At 47.1% G+C, this 22,075-nt stretch overlaps 2 protein-coding genes across 2 annotated transcripts; both read right to left on the bottom strand.

Annotated features, from left to right (window-relative positions):
- Positions 1 to 8,021: 8,021 nt before the first annotated feature.
- Positions 8,022 to 17,176, bottom strand: LOC311315673 (solute carrier family 12 member 9-like; the record flags this gene model as incomplete). The annotated part of the gene is made up of 14 exons (XM_084446376.1): positions 8,022 to 8,950; positions 9,139 to 9,285; positions 9,625 to 9,799; positions 10,648 to 10,840; positions 11,416 to 11,540; positions 11,866 to 11,948; positions 14,196 to 14,353; positions 14,491 to 14,602; positions 14,709 to 14,816; positions 15,802 to 16,009; positions 16,153 to 16,259; positions 16,469 to 16,606; positions 16,723 to 16,857; positions 16,999 to 17,176. The coding sequence occupies 14 exons, from the start codon at positions 17,174 to 17,176 to the stop codon at positions 8,022 to 8,024; spliced, it is 2,796 nt and encodes a 931-aa protein (XP_084302502.1).
- Positions 17,177 to 18,431: 1,255 nt separating this feature from the next.
- On the bottom strand, positions 18,432 to 21,235 carry thpo (thrombopoietin). Its single transcript, XM_084447084.1, has 5 exons — positions 21,102 to 21,235; positions 20,826 to 20,950; positions 19,475 to 19,561; positions 19,147 to 19,305; positions 18,432 to 18,676 (listed from the first exon to the last, which is right to left on the bottom strand). Exons 1-5 carry the CDS (start codon positions 21,112 to 21,114, stop codon positions 18,530 to 18,532), a joined length of 531 nt encoding a protein of 176 aa, XP_084303210.1. The 5' UTR covers positions 21,115 to 21,235; the 3' UTR covers positions 18,432 to 18,529.
- Between the last annotated feature and the right edge of the window lie 840 nt (positions 21,236 to 22,075).

Raw genomic sequence — 22,075 nt, 5'->3', positions numbered from 1 at the left:
AAGCTGCTTGAGCACAACTTCGATCAATGTTATTAACAATGAAGGCCATTGTTGCAGCTTGAACAAGGCAGTAAGGGCAAAGTTCAAAATGAAAGATGAGATCACCATGAGTGATGACAGAAATAATAATAGCATTTTCACATCATCTTTTAGTTATTTATATTGCTCATTGTTTTATTCTAGAGATGTATTCTAGAGAACTAAATGTGTAACTGTTCGATAAGATGCATAGATTTTATCAAAAATAAAGGAGTCGAATGTAGTTTTTTTCATCCAAAGTATGGCACAATAGAATGTGTCAGAGAAATATGAAGTCACAGATGGTATAGTCCTAAGTGTGACACACACACACACACACACACACACACACACACACACACACACTATAAAAAGCTCAGACACACTCCGGAAGGCCTATGTAAACATTTATTATGAGCCTGCGCTTTTGTGATCTGTTGCTGACAATGCGAGAGATGCCACTGCAAAAAACCCGTCTTGATCGTTGTCTGATGACTGATCATTTGAGATGCCTGCCACTGAGAAAGAGGATGCCAGGCCAGAGGGGACAGGAATGTTATATCATTAACAAGTTACACTGAAAATTGTACTGTATACCATGGCTGTGCCCGTTTCTTGCTTCTCGGTCAAATGTCTACCCAGACTGACCTAGTCTGAAATAGTGGTCTCCAATCTCAGAAGCCATTATATCTTCCCCGAAAAAGGAAAATCTAGAATTATCTACGATGTGGGCAGTTTTTGGAATGGCCTACTTATCCACACTAGCGGAAGCAGGCTCAACACAGTCAACGACGCAGAAGTCCTAGTATGAGTCACAGAGCTCATCAGGTCCCGTTTTGGCGTTCGCTCCCTTCCATTTTGGTTCTGTATGTAGGGCAGCGTGATGATAAGTATGTATGAGTGTCCTCTTCCTGTGTTCATGTCGTCTAGTGTAAGTGTGAGGATGACGCAAATCGGCCCCTGGCAGTAACTCGGAAGCCCTACTGTGACTACAAACACACACACACACACACACACACACACACACACACACACACACACACACACACACACACTCTCTCATGCATATGCATACTGTATGCACACACATACTGTAAACTCATACAAACACACACACTCTCTCTCTCTCTCTCTCTCTCTCTCTCTTTCTCTCTCTCTCTTTCTCTGTCTGATTAAGAGGACCTTAGTAGTGTAGTAGAGTGAGTGGAGCAGTTAATAGCACGGTGGCACAGTACTTAGCACTGTCGCCTCACAGCAAGAAGGTCCTGGGTTCGATTCCCACTTGGGACGCTGTTGGATCTTGGGATGTTCTCCCCAGGGTTGTCGGGTACTCAGGTGGGGTATCTCCTCAGGGTTGTCGGGTACTCAGGTGGGGTATCTTCCCAGGCCACTCAGGTACTCAGGTACTCAGGTGGGGTATCTCCTCAGGGTTGTCGGGTACTCAGGTGGGGTATCTTCCCAGGCCACTCAGGTACTCAGGTGGGGTATCTTCTCAGGGTGGTCAGGTACTCAGGTGGGGTATTTTCCTGGACCTTTCAGTGAGGAGTTTGCATTTTTCACGTTTCCTCCCAAGAACCCAATAACGAAAAACATGTAGAAGAACAAATGCTCTTCAGTTCTGTCCCTGACCAGGACTTCGACTGAGTACTATGACTTGGTCCACGGGCTCCACTGACGACGCTGCCCACTGCTCCTGGCTGCCCCTGGAGGACAGCTTGGATGACAAATTCCACCGGCGAGAAAGCATGTGTATGTTGTGTACTGTGTCACTGCTGGCACGTGTACTGTGTGTGTCACTGTGTGGTTAATAACAAGTCACTTGAGGTCCTGTAGTTATAATTATAATACAAACACACATCAAATAGTCAAGCGTCACTTCAAAAACAGGTTGAAGGGTGCTACAACTTGTTATATGACCCTAATAAACAAAAGACTAAAGATGTGTGGCTTGGGAGCGTATCTATGTTCCGAGGGTCCTACATATATCCTATATCCTCAGTTCAACATTCCGTTAACACACATTAAGAAAACTTTTCAAAAGGTTTTATGTTAGGGATTCATTTTCTCAGTCGTCCGAATTGTGTCGCAAACTAGACCTGAGGGCGATAATTGATTACTACTCTCTCTATCTGTGTCTAAAAGCCTAGTAAAAGCATCAGTGAAGCTCCAGGTCAGGGAAGGGCTTGGGTAGAGGACGGTACCGCCACCCTGCCAGTGCTCCTGAGTCCTGGTGGATGGAGTCCCAATGAACAACTGCAATAGGGCCGAAACAATACTAAAGACAAGGAAAAGTCCAACCAGACTAGGAAAAGTCCAACCAGAACGCTAACCAAGGACAACTCCCTTGGCCAACAAGTCGCACCAGACCAAACCACGGCCAGACCACACGACGAAGCACAACCCCAAACACAGTATCACCTCAACCAGCATGCAGTACGCGGATGCAAGCTCTCACAGGTAAAAAGATCCTCCACGAGGCCGAGGCTCTGTGTTCAACTCCATGTTATGTTCCCTGAACAGGTACCACACATACTGTACAAACACACATTCTGATTTTCTAGCTTTAACCCCAAGAGCAACTGTCAAATATCTCCTCCAATCTAAATCTTAACTACCAATAATTCCCTGACAACATTATTCATTGTTCCTCTGTTTGATTGGTGGGTGATGGTTCTATCAGAAGGCTCTTGTGTGCTAGAGAGACTCTAGAGCTCCCCTTCCAGAGCACAGAGTAGGGGCGTGTTCAATCTGAAAATGCTGTAAAACGGTTTCTTCGTGGATTGTTTCCTTGAAACGGTCCCCAAGGAAGGAATCTATACCCTGGCCACTGGGAGTGTTCTAGATGTTCTAAGTAAACCCCTTATCCTCAGGATCTTCCATTACCCAGCCTGCTTTATATCCTAAAGTCCTTATATGGCTTTGTGGAAAGGGTTCGTTGGTTAGTTACCTGTTCTGCTTTCCCTCTCCCTAGTGCATCTCTCTCTCCCTCCTATCTTCTAACCAGGTCCAGTGGATGCCCCACTGTCACCAGCAGACCTCCCGGAGTCCGATAGATACCCCTGTGTCTGCTGTGGATGTCGTAGCATGTCCGTAGAATGTTCTCTCTCCTATGATGCTTTTAGCCTCTCTTACTCTGAAATGTAATTTAATGTAATGTATTGCTTTATAAATGTTCTTAGCCGGTAGACAAACATACTCCTGGAGCTTGCTCGATCGTCTTGTTGAGAGGGGTCAGGGAAGAATTTTTACAGCTCACTTATCTGGCCCCCGGGTGATTACTGTTTTTTTGCTTCCCTCTGGAATATGTAGAGAGTGGGTCGTATGCCCACCTCCCTTGTTCTCTGTAAAGCGCGTTGTGTTGCCTCTGGGTATGAAATGCGCTATACAAATAAAGCTTTGATTGATTGATTGATTGATTGAGTTATTCTAAGCTGGAGGATGCTGCTGATTTCGCATTTTCAACGCTACAATACTCAACGCTACAACTCTACGATAAAAAAGCCAAATGATTAGTAACAGAAGTTATTCCTTGATGTTTAAATCAGACGTGGAAGAACCAGACACAAACTTTAATCTCCGATTTCTTCTCCATGAAGCTCTTAAACCATCTTATGATGCAAACCCATGATGATTGGTTGATCCTGATAATTTCACCAGAAACCTATGGAAGACCCTAGTTGGTTTGTAGGTGTGATGGGCCGCAATCATCCTTCTCAGACACACAGTTTGATGATCACTGTTGGGTGTTTTTAGTGTTTGAGAGGTACCTTGGGTATGTAGCCATCTATGGGTATTCTAGAGCATTGCAAGACAGAGAGAAAGAGAGAGAGAAAGAGAGAAGGAGGGGATAGATAGGTAGATAGATAGATAGATAGATAGATAGATAGATAGATAGATATGTTATAAGGTGTGTGTGTGTGTGTGTGTGTGTGTGTGTGTGTGTGTGTGTGTGTGTGTGTGTGTGTGTGTGTGTGTGTGTGTGTGAGTGTGTGTGTGTGTGTGTGTGTGAGAGAGAGAGAAAAAAGGTTCAGGTTTAACCGACAGATCAGACATTTGGGAGCTGCTACCCATTTCCTCCTCATCTCACCTCACTTCACCCTGCTGGTTCACATGATGTGATGTGGATGCTCACTCATCCACAGCAGATCGATGGCCGGAGAGTGGTGGACCCTGGGGTGCTCATCGGTGTATTCTGTGTGGGTGTACTGAATGGACACCAGGTGGAAACTGTGTGGTCCAGCCAGACAGGGTTGTTTCTTCTCTCTGACGGCGGTTGTGTGTCTGTGCGGCCGCTGCCCCGGTCCGATGGGCAGGTGCTGCTCCCTCATGCTGATGTTATTTGGGAAGGCCTGTCTTCCTGTGGACTTCCTGTTTAAAGCAGACCGTGTGTGAGACCCATGGTGTGACTGGAAGGTGTTGGAGCAGGGATCAAAATATAGCACCTTATCAGTACCTTCAATAGGACAGGTAATACGCTCCTAGTATGATTTACTTATCTAGGCCACCTACAGAGATTTCTAGGAGGTGGCAAGAGCAGCAGTCACTCTGAGGGCTTTTCTAAGTAGTGTCTAAAAAAAACAACTCATTTTTATACTATAGCACACAAAGTAATAAATAAAAAATAAATGGGTAACACTTTATATTAAGATCCTCTTATTAAGCATTAGTTAATAAGTAATAAGGTCCTAATAAGAGGCTTATTAATGTTAATGTGTTAAGACATTTATAAATGTTAATAATAGCATTATAAATATGTTTATTGTTAGATTATAAGACATTTATAAGAAACTTGTTAACAGCTTATAAACTGCTTAAGAATGTTAATAATTCGTTTCTTATAAATATTTATTGGCCATTAATTATGCACATATTAATATTATAAGAAACTTATATTAGTTCATTAATTGCTTAAGAATGTTAATAAATGCCTTATTAGTTTCTTATACTTATTTATTAGCCATTAATTACTATTCATTTTGTAGCTACCAGATCTAAAGTGAGAACAGTGCCTTATTAAGGTTAATAAAATGTTTATTATGAACTTGAGACCGATTTCATCTCATCTGCGTTGTGTATTTTTATTGCACAGGGGTAGATTTGATAGCCTACTAGTCTAGTAGTTTATACACCCCCCTTTAAACTCATTCCATATACTATAGCTAGCTTTTCTGTGGAGTAACTGGTTAGAAGAATGTTCTTCCCACGGGAGACAAGGGTTCAAATCCACCCTTGTGCAATAAAAATACACAAGTGCAAAATAAAGGGTTTATTAACCCTAATAAGGCACTGTTCTCTCTTTAGAGACAGTAGCTGCAAAATGCATAGTAACCTGCATACTAAGTGCATAATTAACAGCTAATAAGTAGGCTACATAAGTCTTTTATTGACGTTCTTAAGCAGTTTGTTACAATGTTACCATGTTTCTAATATATGTGTTATAATCTAAGAATAAACATTTACAATGCTATTATTAACACTTATAAATGTCTTACTAATACATGTTCATGTTAATAAGCATCTTATTAAGACCTTTTTACTTTCAGTAGAGCGGCTGGCTGAGGATCGCAAGGTCCCTAGTTCGATCCCAACTGCCAGCGTTGTGCACGTGTGTGAAAGTTGCATGTGTCCTTGGGTCCTGTCATTTTTTTTTTTTAATAAGAGGACCTTAATATAAAGTGTTACCTGTAAATGTAATTCTGGTTTTTCTAGTCCAACGACTAGGCCGACAACCAGTGACCTTAACGCATCTTCATGTGGATTTCCTGTTTAAAACAGTCCGTGTGTGAGACCCATGGTGTGACTGGAAGGTGTTGGAGCAGGGATCAAATATAGCACGCTATTAGTATTTGGACATAGTAAAGATAATATGTTGCTAGTATGATCTACTTATCTAGGCCACTAACAGTGATTTCTAGAAGGTCAAGTCACTCTAAGAGCACAAGTCACTCTCTCTGAGGGCTTTTCTTAGAGGCTCAAATAAAAGAAAAAAAGCTCATTTGCCACAGCACACAATAATGTAGCCTAAACCTAATCCTGTTTTTCTAGTCCAACAAATAGGCAGACACAACCAGAGTGATCGTTCTGAGGCGAGTTGCTTCATGTGTCACATTGAGAATCGTGTTTTTGTTGTTTTTCCTGTTGGAAAACAGGAGCCTACCTGTTTTCCTCAATGAAAACCATTTCCATTGTAAACAGATTGCCCACCTATGTCTAAAAAACATTATGGAAATATTGTTCAGACTAAACTACTTATCTGCTCAGATAAAGAGAGAGAGAGAGGGGGGGGGGAGAGACAGAGGGAGAGAAAGAAAGAGAGCATGAAGGAGAGAAGGAGATTTTTTGCAGCTCCTTTCACTGTTTCTCCACACCAGTACTTCCTCTGCCTCCTACCAGCAGTGACCACTCGGAAGTGACTCACTCCTTCTCTCCTCCAACGTCTCTGTGAAGGAGCGCCCAACTGATCTGAGACATCAGGTCTCCTCTGCATGGGTGGAACCGACATGGAGTCCACTCTCTCTCTCCCCCCCCCCCCCTCTCTTTTTCTCTGTGTGTGTTACTTGTGGCCACAGTTGACTGGGAAGGATGGACAAGAAGATGGAGAAAACTCAAATCTATTCTCATGGAGTATAATGTACAATAGCAGAGCTCAGATTCACGGAGCGGGCGGTTCCATTTCACCCAGAGGGCAGGCGTGCTCCAACCAGGAGGCAGAGAGGCTGGGCGGCGTGCGGCCACTCAGGATGACGAAAGCGCGACACGTCGTCAAGTGAAGCGCAAGATCCTTACAATCTCAATTTATAGTATTGGCACCTGTCATCCTCGTCACCACAACAGCATACAGAATTAAGAACCCGTCTGTGATGTAGTCTGGCCCTTGAGCGGGGACCACTTGCTCGCCCACACAGAGCCCGTCAGAGACGGCGCGGTGAGCGGCTGGGATCGCCCACTTTCTCAACGGAGGTCCTCGGCCGCAGACGTGACGTCTCTGACGCAGTCAGCGTCGTGCCCTGCCTGGAATTGGCGGGTACAGTTATCAGGCAGAAGCCGTAGTACCAACGGCGGCGTCCATACTCGTGCGTGAAGGGGCCTGCATTATGATGACGCATTGTGCCGAGTGAAGCGTGTATCCAAGCAGGTCGGCGGCGGGATTCACAGTGATGCACGCGACAATTCCCCGTCATGGAGCACTCTGTGCATTTGAAGCGTTTGGTGTAACCACAAAGGATTTTAAGGTCACACAAGAAGGAGCAGACAGCTGGTGCAATTAGCCTACTTTTAAATTGTGCGCTGTCCCTGAATTTGTTTTAATATATATATTTTTAAATCAATCAGTCACACAAGTAGGCCTACTCACTGGCAGTAGGCCCTTGTCAATAAACGTGCACTGGGATTCTAGGTCTGTCCAATTCATAAACAGCTGTTCCACATGACTTACAGGAGACATCACCTGTCATATCAAATTAATGAATAATTAATTTAATCTCCCATATGACATTCTGCTAGTTTAATTGTATCAGGTCACTGTGACTCCTTCCTCCATAGGCTACTGTAGGCTACCTCTGCTTTATTTAAATATCCCAACGACTGAAAAGATATGGATTTATCTGTAAAGTGAGGATGAAAATTAGCATTTGACGACTGATTCCATCAATCGCCAACATCAGGACTTCTCTGAAGGACAAAGTGTTGCCATATGGGGGGCCATAGATTTTCCTGGGTGGTTGGTTCTGTCTGTATGACATTTACCGCGCTTACTTCGCCCTCTACTGGGCAAAACTAGACAAACAATTAGTCCAGGAGCAAGTGACCTCATTTTCAGCGCAGATTAAGTTGTTGGAAAAGTTCTTTTTTTTGCTTTATTCCTTTTCTTCGAGGCACACAAACACAAAACAATCAATAAAACAGACAACATTTTATGACAGTGAGTCAAGAGTTGAAAGGTGAAGACTTGTGAGGGGTTAAAGTTCAGAGGTCATCTACTACAAAGTGACTGTGGTGGAGAGTCACATGTGAGTAGTGACCACGGGTGTGACCCCGTGGACAAGCAGGGTGGGTCCCAGGTCTCTGGTCAGCAGGTCCAGCTGGTGCAGGTAGGCGCGGTAACGGTGCGTGTCGGCCGGCGGGCGGGGCAAGTACAGGAAGCGCACGACGGGGGGCGGGGCCCCGTGCTGGCGGATCAGCCCGTTCACAGCGCAGATGTAGTCGTCGGTCAGCTGGGCCACGTTATTGGGGAACCTCTGAGTGAGCTCCTCATCCTCCTCCTTCTCCTCCTCTTTCTCTGGCCCTCCCTCATTCCCTCCCTCCCTTGCTCCTCCTCCTCCTCCTCTCCTCTGCCAGTGCAGCGCCACCACCTGGTCCCAGGGCACCGTCTGCACCTGGGCCGAGATCCTCAGCTCCTTCAGGAGCCGGCGCAGCTTCACCACCTCCTCCTCGCGCAGGCTCCGCCCCGCCTCCACGCACAGGTGGAGGCGCAGGCGGGCCAGGCGCCAGGCGCGGGACTCGTGCAGCACGCAGGCCAGCTGCAGCAGGAAGAGGGAGCAGGTGTCCACGTAGCCGCAGCTGTCCGGCCGCAGGAGGTTGAGGGGCCACACGTCCACGAGGGGCCCCGTCGCCCCGAGGCCCCCGGCCCCGCCCGAGCCCAGGGCCTCCAGGCGGTCGAAGTCGCAGAAGTAGCGGGCCAGGGCCACGTTCTTCACCATCTTGACGGCGTCGGCGATCACCGCAACATACTCCTCGGCCCGGAGGTCCTTGGCCTCGCCGCCGCCGCGCAGGGGGGGGAAGTGGAAGGGCGGCCCCTCCGCCGGGTCCTCGGCCGGGCTCGGGGCGCCCGCGCTGCCGCCCGACGAAAGCAGGGTGTCGTCGCCCTGCAGGCTGTCCTCAGGGGTGCAGTTGTCATAGAAACCCAACATCAGGGTGTTTGGCCTCATTCCACCTGTAGATATGAGAGAGAGAGAGAGAGAGAGAGAGAGAGAGAGAGATAGAACATGATTATAGAGGGGAATGAATGAATGAATGAATGGAGTTAATATGGATTTCAAATTAACTCTTTGTGACAAGAGAAAGAAAGAGGCGAAGGACAAAAGGTTCGAGAGAGAGAGAGAACAGCAGTGGCTGAAGTACCGAGGCCAGAGATGAACAGCAGGTGCTGGATCCCGTGTCTGACGGAGCCAGCCAGGGTCAGGCTGACGAAGGCCTTGATGCGCAGGTGGTCCACCAGGCGGAGCCACGAGTCGTAGCGGCACTGCAGAGGGTCCGAGGGAAGCACGCCTGGGAGAGAACGCAGGAAACGCAATCACTCCTTTTATCTACCTCCACTTCTTCTGCCCAACCACAAACTCCCGAGCCTATCCCAACCGCAGTATAGCCCAGTCCAACCCGACCCTACCCTATCTTAACCCAGCCCCAACCCTAAACTCAGCCCAATCCAGCCCCCCCCTCCCGCCTTAGCCCAGCCCCAGCCCTTCCCCCGGCCTCAGTTCCAGACCCCCCTCCCCTACCTTAGCCCAGCCCCAGCCTTTCCCCCGGCCTCAGTTCCAGCCCCCCCCCCCCCCTCCTACCTCCTCTTCCCCCAGCCTCAGCCCAGCCCAGCCCCAGCCCCAGGCCTACCCAGCTCCCCCAGCTGGACGTGTCCCAGCACGTAGAGGCCGCTCTTCTTCAGGTCGTTGGTGAAGGTGAGGAGGCCGGTGCAGCTGCGGGGGTTGGCCACCATCAGCAGCACCTGGGGTCGCCAGAACTTCACATGGTCCTTCCTCACATCCAGCATCAACAGGAACTTACGCACCTGACAGAGAGAGAGAGAGAGAGAGAGAGAGAGAGAGAGGGGGGGGGGGGTAGAAAGAGAGGGGGTAGAGAGAGAGGTGGGTAGAGAGAGAGAGAGATAGAGAAAGAGGGGGTAGAGAGAGAAGAGAGAGAGAGAGGGGTAGAGAGAGAGAGAGAGAGAGAGGTGGGTAGAGAGAGAGAGAGATAGAGAAAGGGGGTAGAGAGAGAGAGAGGGGTAGAGAGACAGAGAGCGAGAGGGAGAGGGAGAGAGAGAGAGAGAGAGAGGGGGTAGAGAGAGAGAGGGGTAGAGATAGACAGAGAGGGGTAGAGAGAGAGGGGTAGAGATAGACAGAGAGAGCGAGAGGGAGAGAGAGAGAGAGAGATAGAGAGAGAGAGCGAGAGGGAGAGAGAGAGGGGGGTAGAGAGAGAGAGGGGTAGAGATAGAGACAGAGAGGGGTAGAGAGAGAGGGGTAGAGATAGAGACAGAGAGAGCGAGAGGGAGAGAGAGAGAGAGAGAGAGGGGTAGAGAGAGAGACAGAGAGCGAGAGGGAGAGTCAAATATCAGTCAAGTGAACCATCTGTGTGTGTGTCTGTGTCTGTGTGTCTCTCTCAGCAGTGTGTACACCTGGTGGTACGTAGATAAGCACTTGGCAGATGTCGCCGCAGTTGCTAGCGGGACAGAGATAGTAGATGAGTAGCATTGTGTGTGTTTGTTTGTGTGCATGAACGCGCACGTGTGTGTATGCGTGCGTGCATCTGTGTGTGCGTGCGTGCATCTGTGTGTACGTCTGATGCACGTGTGTGCATCTGTGTGTACGTCTGTGTGCAGTGTACGTGTGTGTGTGTGTGTGTGTGTGTGTGTGTGTGCACCTGGTGGAAGATGAGCGCCTGGCTGATGTAGCCCCAGCTGCTGGCGGGACAGAGGTAGTGGATGAGCAGCAGCAGCAGCAGCATGAAGGCGATGCTGGCCGAGGCGTAGATGACATTGATCAGGAACATCATGACCAGGCTGCCCAGGATGCCCAGAGCACAGGTGTGCCAGGTGAAGCAGCGGAACGAGGGCCTAGAGGTGGCGGAGGGATGGAGGTGATGGAGGGATGTAGGAGATGGAGGGGATGGAGGTGGTGGAGGAGATAGAAAGAAGAAGGGATGGAGGTGATGGAGGGATGGAAGTGAAGGAGGAGATGGAGATGATGGATGAGATGGAGGGATGGAGGTGATGGAGGAGACGGAAGGTGATGGAGGAGATGGAGGTGAGAGAGGAGTTGGAGGGATGGAGGTGATGGAGGGAAAGGAGGAGACGGAGGTGATGGAGGAGACAAAGGTGATGGAGGTGATGGAGGGACGGAGGTGATGGAGGGATGGAGTTGGAGGGAGAGAGGGGGGGATGTAGGGGACGTGGTGGAGGGTCATTGTGAGAACACTGTGCAATAGAACCATTTCTTACTTCTTTTTTTTTTTTTAGATAAAAATTACCCAACCGGAAATTAAATGGCTTCCCTTAATCATTGTTTTAAGTTCTCACGAGTCAAAATCATACAATAATTGATTGGACTGTGCTACACTGTGCAGCGCTTTGCAAGACTGTGTAGCGTTGTGCAGTGGCGAGCTACACCCTGCGGGTGGCGCGCGGTGTACCTGAAGTTGGGCGCGGAGGCCCACTCCAGCGCCAGGCAGGCCAGGTCCACGGCCGCGTACACCAGCAGGAAGAAGATGCTGACGATGCTGGCGATGGTGTTGAGCTTCCCGGAGAGCAGTACCACCTAGGGGGGAGAGAGAGAACTGGCTTTTTCTGGGCTCACTGACGTCGACAGGTGGCGTGGGGTTGACCGCCAGACTCTCGACATGAGAAACGTTGGCGCGAACGACAAACTCTGAGGAATAGAGTGGTTATCTACTGCGTTGTAAAAAGCTTTACATACATTTTTCTACAATGACACTTTCTGATAAACTCATATCTTGTATCTTGATGGTGGTATATCCAGTTATTTGTCAAAAACATACTATATATCCATGTTCAAAAGCAAATTCCTCACTCCCTCCTACGTGTATATGCACTGGAGGTGATGGAGGGGACTCCCACCCTACCTGCACTAGGGCCCAGGAGATGAGCACTGAGGCCCAGGGGTTCCCAGTCGTGGACGTACGCCCCGCAGGTGCCAGAACCCCACCTGTAGAGGGCGATAGACACAACACCAGGTGACTATTTATTATTCAAAAAGGTCTTATACTGTTTAAACCCAGAGCTTGACTTATTGGATTCATTTTCTGCACCCCGTTTCATTCATACAGTACAGAAGAGGCAGACAAAATGCATGTTTAGCCCTGTTTTAAGGTTATTTATGATCATATACAATGGTTCAGATCAAAATGTTGACAAAACTAGCACTTTTGAGAAAGTCTGAATTGCTCTACCACCGTTTTGGTCATACAATGGATGTGGGTGGGCACCTTGAAAAATCGTTCAAAAACATGTTAAACTCTCGATTTCAAAGACAAGAAGCTCACCGAGGGGGTAATTGGTGTCCGTGTTTTGACATCAAATTCGCCGCAAAGTATGAATCCTGTAGGGTTTTATTGATCATTTTATGAAATCCATTGAATTGTATTGAAGCGACCGTTGTAGTTGTGTAGATCAATCTGCAGAGGGGATTCAGGAAGCTGCACTATTTACAGTAGCTATTGTTATTGTTTATGTTGCTAGGCTACCTAGTTTGCGGAGGTTTACACATGTATGTGCTGCGACTAAATAGTTTTATGCTAAATATTTTAAAAAGCCTTTCCAGATGAACTAGAATGTTACTTTATGGCGAATTATATGTCAGAACGCCAACTAACACCTCGGTGAGTTTCTTGAAATTGAGAGTTTAACATGTTTTTTGAATGATTTTTCACGGTGCCCACCCACATCCATTGTATGACCAAAACGGTGGTAGAGCAATTATCAGACTTTCTCAAAAGTGCTAGTTTTGTCAACGTTTTGATCTGAACCATTGTAAATGATCATAAATAACCTTAAAACAGGGCTAAACATGCATTTTGCCTTTACTACTCCTTTAACATGGCCAAGCCATCCGTTTTGTATCCGGTTTTATATTGTGTGCGTACAACCTGCAGGCCTCTAACTCCGAACGGACGAGATTGAAATGGAGATTGGCAGGAAGACGACTGACGCGTTATATCACTCACTGTCATCCTTCATCTCCTCCATCTATTAGTGGCTGATTTCTCTGGATGCACAGCCAGAGAACACATGGCTCATCTTGGAAGCTTAACACAAGAACAGCTTGGAGTTATATCGACGTGTAATTTTAGACCCCCTTGACACTAGTTTTAAATTCCACATAAACAAGGTGACTAAAACGGCATTCTGTCACCTAAGAAATGTTGCCAACTAAGCCTCTTTTTAGAACAGGACAGGATGCTCATTCATGTAGACTGGACTATTAATGCCCTTTTTACTAATCTTCCAAAAAAGTCAATTGAGAAACTTAATCTAATTCAGAACTGCTGCTAGAGAACGAAACGTGGAAGAGAGAGAGTATTACTCCGGTTTCAGCCACACTGAACCACCTGCATCTTGTAGAACTGATCCTTGTACTTGTAAACAAAGCTCTTAATGGTTTAGCACCCTCTTACATCACCCATTCCCTGTTGCTCATGTCCCTTCACGAACCCTTTAGTCCTCTACAGCAGGTCTTTACAAAGTAACATTACATTACAAAGTCCAAAATCAAATTAGGGATCTGCCTTCGTCCACTATGCTACTAAATTGTGGAACACCGTACAGCACTCCCCTCCGGCAAGAGGCTGCGGTCCATCAGGGTCAAGACCTCACGTCACAAAAACAGCTTCTTCCCCACTGCCATCAACATGGCTTGTGTCCCCTCTGACACCCCCCCCCCCCACCACTGACTCTATACTCTTTGCACCACTTGCACATGGCCGCTGATTGTACCACATATCACAACTGCACACATATTGTATATATAAAACATTGCATATACATTACACTCTGTACACACACTGTATATACTCTCACTATGTGGATATATTGTATTTTCAATTTTCACTGTCCAGTCTTTAAACTGTAATGTCCTGTCCTGCACCCTGTCTAATGTTTTCTCCATCAGTGTTATGCACCATCAACCTAAAGAAATTCCTAGTATGTGTAAATCATATATACAGTATGACAATAAACTGATCTGAATCTGAAAAAAAATTAAGTATTGAGAGGTGAGGTGGGCTCGGCCCCTTTGAGCGGCAGTCTCAAGTATATTAATATTATTATACAAACTGGCACAGCTATTGGCACACTTTATAACTTGACATTCCATTCATCCTCACTTGAAAAATATTTTTCTCTCATTTATCAAAATTAGTCTCCGTTATAGCGCGTGTGTGTGTGCGCATCTCACCAAACAGGTTGTCCTTGGCCAGGGCGAAAAGGATCCGGGAGGCCCCTATGAGGTTGCTCATGGCAGCCGACAGGGCAGAGGAGTACACCCCCACGGTCACCAGAGGGCGCCACACGTTAATGTCCCTGAGGAAACTGTAGTCCCGCTGGAGGAGGTGTCTGGAGGACACGGGGAGCCCTGTCCATCACAACCTCAAAACGTAACCAGCGCGTATTGTGCATTTGTGTGTGTGTCTGGTGTGTGTGTCTGCATGTCTTCATGTTCTGATGTTGCTGCGTGTGTGTGTGTGTCTGACCGGTCACAGGAGCAGGCCGCCAGCAGGCTGAGCAGGTTGTAGGTGATGAAGGTGACGACCACAGCGGTCAGGGTTCCTCGGGGGATGGAGTAGCCGGGGTTCTCCAGGTCACCTGAGACACACAGACAGAGGCCGGGGGGTCACGTGATATAGCCACAACTGTCCGAATCTGACATCCACACACACGCGCACACACACACACACACACACCCTCTCACCTGACATGTTGGAGCCGGCCATGATGCCTGTGCAGCCGTTGAACAAGACGGCGAACACCGTGGCGAAGCTCATCATGGAGCCGGTGGTGTAGTCCACCGTGTAGTCAGCTTGAGGGGGAGGAGCAGGGAAAGATAAGAGGAGGAGGAGGGAGGGAGGGGAGGAGGAGGGATGGAGGGGAGGAGGAGGGAGGGAGGGAGGGAGGGAGGGAGGGAGGGAGGGAGGGAGGGAGGGAGGGAGGGAGGGAGGGAGGGAGGGAGGGAGGGAGGGAAGGAAGGAGGGAGGGAGGGGAGGAGGAGGAGGCGGGAGGGAGGAGGAGGAGGAGGGAGGGAGGGAGGCCAATCACTGATTGGAAAACCACCGAAGCGGTGAATTGTACTCGGCTGGGTAAACCAGTCTGACCTTTCGTCCTGTTGAACTGAAACTTCACAGAGACAAACCTATCACACTTAGTTTACACTGTGCCAGCGCTGGAGAAAGGTCTGGCTGGACTCATTACCATTTGGGGATAAAGGGGGAGAAAATGCTGTTTTTCTTTAAACGAATCACAACAGTCTTCGGCAGAGCGGTTTCTAAATTGTTGTTTCATGTAGTCTGGATTGAATCTGATTGGGGGTGGATAACATATGGTAAATGGGCTGCACTTATATAGAGCTTTTATCCAAAGCACTTTACAGAGAAGGCCTCTCATTCACCCATTCACACACACATACACACACCGATGGCGGCAGCTGCCATGCGAGGTGCTAGCCTGCTCATTGGGAGCAATTTGGGGTTCGGTGTCTTGCCCAAGGACACTTCGACAAATCGTCAAGAGGAGCCGGGATTCGAACCGCCGACCCTGCGGTCATTGGACGACCTGTTCTGCCTCATGAGCTACAGCCGCCCCATATTCCACCGCCACTGTATGGGCAGTAATAAATCAATGACAAGCCTTATCCCCAAAATCTACATCCATCGAGCCAGACTACCAGAAACCAAATCTGAATACAGCGGTCAGCTCTGCTCTGGCTGACCATGCTCACTTATACCAGCGGTTTGGACATTTCTCAACGTCATATCTTCTCAATTCCGACGTCACCCGGCGGCACGCACCCCACAGGTTGTCCCTCATGGTGTCCAGACGGCAGCCTGTGAAGTTGGCGGTGTTTGCACCACCCGAACCGTTGGCGCCGCCTGAGGCGCCGGGCAGGGTCACGGCCCTCTGACCCACAACGAAGAAGCTTACGAAGATGGTGGCCAGGGTTGTCGTGACGACGATGAAGATGATGAAGGTGGCTTTGGCGTAGATGTGGACCCCGACCTGGAAGGGGACGGAGCAGATGGGACTGTGAAGGGGGACGGCCATCTACGATTGCTCCGGCGCAGCTGACTTTTTACATCACAGATAAAGCCTCTAGATTATAATGAAACTGATTTGAGGCGGTGTGTGTGTGTGTGTCCCACCAGGCAGACGAGGAGACAGAGGGTCAGCAGGGCAGTTCCGTAGAGCAGAGACCACCAGTAGCCGCTGGGTAACACCTGGTTTTGTCCTGCCATGTAGACTGCACTGTCTGGAACACACACACACACACACACACACACACACACACACACACACACACACACACACACACACACTTCATCACTTCATCACTTCATCACTTAAAACTGAGAGGGCTCTGGAACAGATAGCGTTCTTATACTGTAGCTGATACAAAACATGTGTCCATTGTAATTTCACAACTGTACACACACCACTGTAGAACTGTACACACGCTACCTTCTGTAATGCCAAATGAGGAGATGATGGCTTCCACCAGACCAAGCACATACAGGGCACAGCCACACACGTTGGCAAAGAAAAACATGATGCCAATGCTGCCTCCGAACTCGGGCCCCAGCGCCCGACTGATCATGTCTGGTCGACCAAGTTAAGGTTTTACATCACTGACATCAATACAAACTCAATTGAGAAACGTTATCAAGTTGCTATGACAGGTAGAGATCTAGCATATCTTATAGGTGGAAGGTTACAGTAAGCCCCGCCGGCATCCAAAAACCCATTGGTGGAGATGGCGCAGATAGACAGGACAGTCATGGCGATGATGAGGTAGGCCACCAGGAACATGGCGATGGACTGGTACAGTCCAGCCTGGCCCACCACGAAGCCTGAGTGAGAAATGCACGATCATTCACCAACTCTACATGAGAGGATGCTTTAACCGAGCCAGTCAAGTAGTGTGTGTGTGTGCGTGTGTGTGTGTGTGTGTGTGTGTGCGCGTGTGTTGTTGAGAAGAACCTGCTACTCACCAATCCGCAGAAAGACAACGACGCTGAACATTGACAGCATAGTTGGGATAACCACGCCAAAAAATGTTGAGAGCTTCCTGGACGGCATGGCCTTGGTACGCCCGGGGGCTTTCCCCATCAGAATCTCCGAACCATCGAGGGATAGTCGGTAGTGCAAGAGCGGTGACTTTTCAGACATGACGGTCCAATACACCACGACAACTGGAGTGAGGGAACACGTTTGCCGTGAAAGGCTACCGTCGTTTACACCGACACACTAAACACTATCGGCCATTAGCACCAAATGGGACCAATGCACACGACGCGCGCTAACACTTGACCGTGCATCACGCAAAGTGGTGTGCCCGCCCAACCTTATCTTGACGTTTCTACCTTGCCACTTGTTCTTCCAATCACGTACACATCGACCTGCTGACCTCCATCCAACTGATTGGTTTATCGACCAGAGGACCATATGTTTCAAATTGTTTTCTTTTATTCATTTACAGAAAACCATTAGGATAGCCTACACGTTTTGTTTGTGGAACAAACTCTTATATAACCTAATCTGTATTTAATACAAACAAGGTTACACAATTTGGGTGCTTACTAAATCTGATATAATATGAAAAAAGGTGTGTGTAGGTATAAAAACCAATATGTCAAACAATGAACAGTGAAAAGTGAGACAAATATCTCCCTTACATTGAGGAGTAGCCTAGGCCTCGGCAGCAATGTAAACACAGAAGTGATATGTACAATAAAAACACTTCTACAGTGCCAGTAAGCAGAGAAAGCAATTGCAGTACGATAAGAGGAGTTAAGTACTAAAAAAAAAAATACCGTCAAAACTTTATTAGTTGGTTTCCCATAGCCATGCTATTTCCAACATTATTTAAAAGCGAAAATATGCAAGATATGCATAATTGTATAGGACATAGCAGCGTCATTGTAACTCATTTGTACACATTCTATAGTGCTTCTATTTCAGGAGAAACAGCGGTCAGTCCCAATGCTTCAGTCTTTGGTCCATATACAGTAGCCATATCCATGTAGAGTGCCGGATACAAAGAGCTGCAGTTCTCTTTAAAGACCACCAGAGGGTGATGTATCTTCATTCTTGCATCTTGCACTCATACGTTCATAAAGAGCATAAAGAGTTCGTTTTCTCTCTGATGGGTTGCTCTCCTCTCCTCTCTCATTTCGGTGCATCTCAATGGTTTGCAGGCGTGCTTTTTTTTACCAACAAACTTCTGCCATAACCACGCCCCCGCGAGTTTTCATTGGACACCCTAACCCTAACCCTAACCCTATCCCTAACCCTAACCCTAACCCTAACCCTAACCCTAACCCTAACCCAATGAAAACTCGCGGGGGCGTGGTTATGGCAGAAGTTGGTTGGTAAAAAAAATCACGCAGAGAGCGCTCCCCTTTCTCCCCGCACTGCAGTTGGTCTTTTTTCCATATTTTTTACAGAAGAAGGCAACGAGAATTCTTGTATTTTCACACACTTCAACACAGTGAAGAGGCTCCCTCTCTCCTCTTCTGTCTGTCAGAGGGGAGGGCATCTGTCTGTCAGGTCAGCCATGAGCCACTCAAGCTTCCCCGTGATCAGTCGACCGTAGGTCCACAGTACCGCACTCAGGTTCTGGCTGTTTCGAGGGGCGCAGGACGAGACCGGGCTCTCCACTGACCCCTGCTGGTGGCCCAGAGAAAGAGAGCGGGGTGGTAGATGGAGGGAGAAGAGAAAGAAAGAAAGAGTGAGAGAGAGATTTTCTTGCATTATATCTGGACTCGGTAAAAAGTACGTATATTAGAATGGCAAGTCATTTTCATGGCATAGGCCAGGGCTGACTCTGTCATGGCTGAGGTATGCTCTGCTATCTGCTATTTTGTCCAGAGGAAGGAAGACCAGGGGTTGTAGGGGTCAGAGCCGCCAGCGCGGAGCTATATCAGTGATTACGGGAAAGCCGGATTTTCCTGCCCCATGGAACTCGATAGTGCCTCAGAAAACACACAGCACACGTCAACAAGTCTTTCATAAGACGCACGTATAGGACGTGTGATCACACTTTGTAATTGTGTATTTAAATATGTCTGTGTGACCTTATTATGTGTGTGTGTGTGTGTGTGTGTGTGTGTGTGTGTGTGTGTGTGTGTTCCGCTCACCTCCAGGTGTGTGAGTATGTGCAGGTAGTTGTTGACGCTGTGCTCCAGTCGCTCCAGCAGAGAGGAAGAACATCCAGGCAGACTCAAGGACCTGGCAGCCCTCACCCCCTCCGCGAGCGCCCCCAGAGAGGCTACGATGTCCCCTTTCTTCTCCTGACGCTGAGGAAACACACACACACACAGAAAGAGAGCAGGGGGGAGATGAAGAGATAGAGAGATGCATACATGAATTCACGATTTGAAAATATAACAGTAACCACATAAACACGAATATTGTCGCTGGTCCGGCGCCAAGGATTTGTGGATTTGTGAGTGTTTGTTGACGTACGGATTTGATGTCCCAGGAGGCTTTGTGCACCTTGATACAGGGCAGCTGGATTGGGGAGGGCAGGGTCGTCAACGCCTCACACTCCGCCTGGACAGGGAGGGAGACAGAGAACTGACTTACTGAAACACATGGAGGCAGACAGACAGAGTGATAGCTTTAATCATCCCCTCGGGGAACAGTTGATGCAAAGCGAGAGACGCTAGACAATGACAACAACAACAAGCAATAAATCATATGGTAACACTTTACAATAAGGTACACAAAAATGAGTAGTGACTGAGTATCTAATGAGGAACCAATTATTAGTTAATGAGTTATTACTGATTAATTCTGAGATTAGTTAATGAGTAGTTACTGATAGGGACTACTATAGTAGTTAGTGAGGAACTAGAGAACAGACTGGGGACTACTATAGTAGCTACTGAGGAACCCGTGATTAGTGAATGAGTATGTACTGATGAACTATCAATCTATGACTATATAGTAGATAATGATGGGTTACTAGAGAACAGACTGGGGACTACTATAGCAGTTACTGAGGAACCAATAATTAGTTAATGAGTAGTTATTGAATCCTAATGATTAAATAATGATTAATTTAGGATGAGGCGATGGAGGACTACCTAACTACTCTGTATAATGTCTGACTGCACAATAAGGTACACAAAAGAGTAACTAGTGATTAAGTTATGATGAGGTAACAAGTTTGGGTCCGCTAGAGTTACCAAGTACTACTTCATTACTTAATCATTAATTATTATTTTGTGTACCTTTTTGTAAAGTCAGACATCATACAGAGTAGTTGCTAGGTAGTCCTTCATTACCTCATCAAAACTGAATCATTAGTTACTCTTTTGTGTACCTTATTGCAGATAGGCCTAGTCCTTCATTACCTCATCATTACTTAATCATTAGTGATTAGGATTCAGAGTTAATCAGTAACTACTCATTAATTAACTTAGCATTGGTTCCTCAGCAAATGTTATAGTAGTCCCCAGTCTGTTCTCTACTAGCCCATCACTATCTACTATACAGTCATGGATTCATAGTTAATCAGTAACTATTCATTAACTAAGCATTGGTTCCTCAGTAACTACTATAGTAGTCCCCACCAGTAACTACTCATTAACTAATCTCAGAGTTCATCAGTAACAACTCATTAACTAATCATTGGTTCCTCGTTAGTCAGTAAAAACTCATTTTTTGTGTACCTTATTGTAGAGTTTTACCAAGAAGATAGACAATCAGATGGAAAGGTGTCCAAACACTGAGAGAGACAGACAGACAGTGGTAACCATTGAGACAGACAGGTGGAGGACAAGCACAATGATAGAAGGAGGTATAAGCTCACCAGATCAGCCTCCATCGCAGCCACAGTGTTCATGTCCCTCCTGGAGTCTCTGTCACAAACAAAGTCTATGGGCCTGGCCTCGGAATCCCATACCTCAGATGCAACCATGCAGAGCAGCAGAAGTCCTGGTCAGATATAGACAGCACACGTGTAGACTAAACCGTTCAAAAGTCGCGCTGATATGACATATTAAACTTGAAGCCAAGTCGAAGTATTGAGGAAATTAAACCAAAAAGTAGTGTTCCTGATAGGCAAATGGAACTTTGCTATACTCACTGCTTAAAGCCATGCCCCGCTCGGCTTCTCCTGGTGTGTATAATAGCCTACATTTGTCCCGATTAAAAATGAATTCCCAGTGACATTCTTCGGAAGATTCTTCACTTCACTACTACTGTCAAGTGTGAAGTGCGTAATGCCCTCTGGTCCCTCATGGTCCCAATCGCACGTTCTCATCCCTCACAGCGGGAAGGACGTGCTTTCACTATCTGTCCTGCGCGCTACGACTTTCCTGTTGCTTTGCGTTGCAGATGTAAATTCGATTAATGGCAATGAAAGTTTCACCGTTACTACGTAGACGTAACATATTTATACAAAACAATTGTAAATCAAGTTAGTTGACAAGGCTACAACCGCGGTTAATGATTTACTATTGCTGGACGCGATTATTGTGTGTGCAGCTGAAACAACTCAGCAAGGATGACTGCATTTATTTGGTTTGATTCCACTTGGACTTTTCAATGATTTTCTTATCACTGCCAAAACAATTTCTGACCTAGTTTTTAGTCTAGGCCCAATGAAAAAGTTTGAAAGTTTCTCTCTCTCTCTCTCTCTCTCTCTCTCTCTCACACACACACACACACACACACACACTCACTCTCACACACACACACGCACACACACACACACACACACACACAATTTAACAATTTATTTATGTCCAGATACAGACAATTTTAAAATTACATACAGGGACACAAATACTAAAGGTGCAGTCAGTATACGATCACAATTCATAGACCAGCTGTATAACTTTTTTTTCCCACATATCTTTCAAGGGTACAAGTAGCAGCGTCTCCTCCATATATGGCAGCTGCCTGTCACAGCAGAGACAGACGTTTAGCCCTCTTTTTGGGCATTCCCAGTTCTTACGACCAACCTGTGTGTATATCGGCTGCCAAATATGAACACAAGTAGTCTGCATCCTGCTCTGAGATGGTATTCAGGAGAGGTTGGTACTTAATGACCTTGGT

Source organism: Borostomias antarcticus (genome assembly GCF_949987555.1).
Source record: "Borostomias antarcticus genome assembly, chromosome: 12".
Classification (NCBI taxonomy): domain Eukaryota; kingdom Metazoa; phylum Chordata; class Actinopteri; order Stomiiformes; family Stomiidae; genus Borostomias; species Borostomias antarcticus.
Note: the sequence above shows the minus strand (reverse complement) of the source record. Positions and strands in the feature narration are given on the sequence as shown.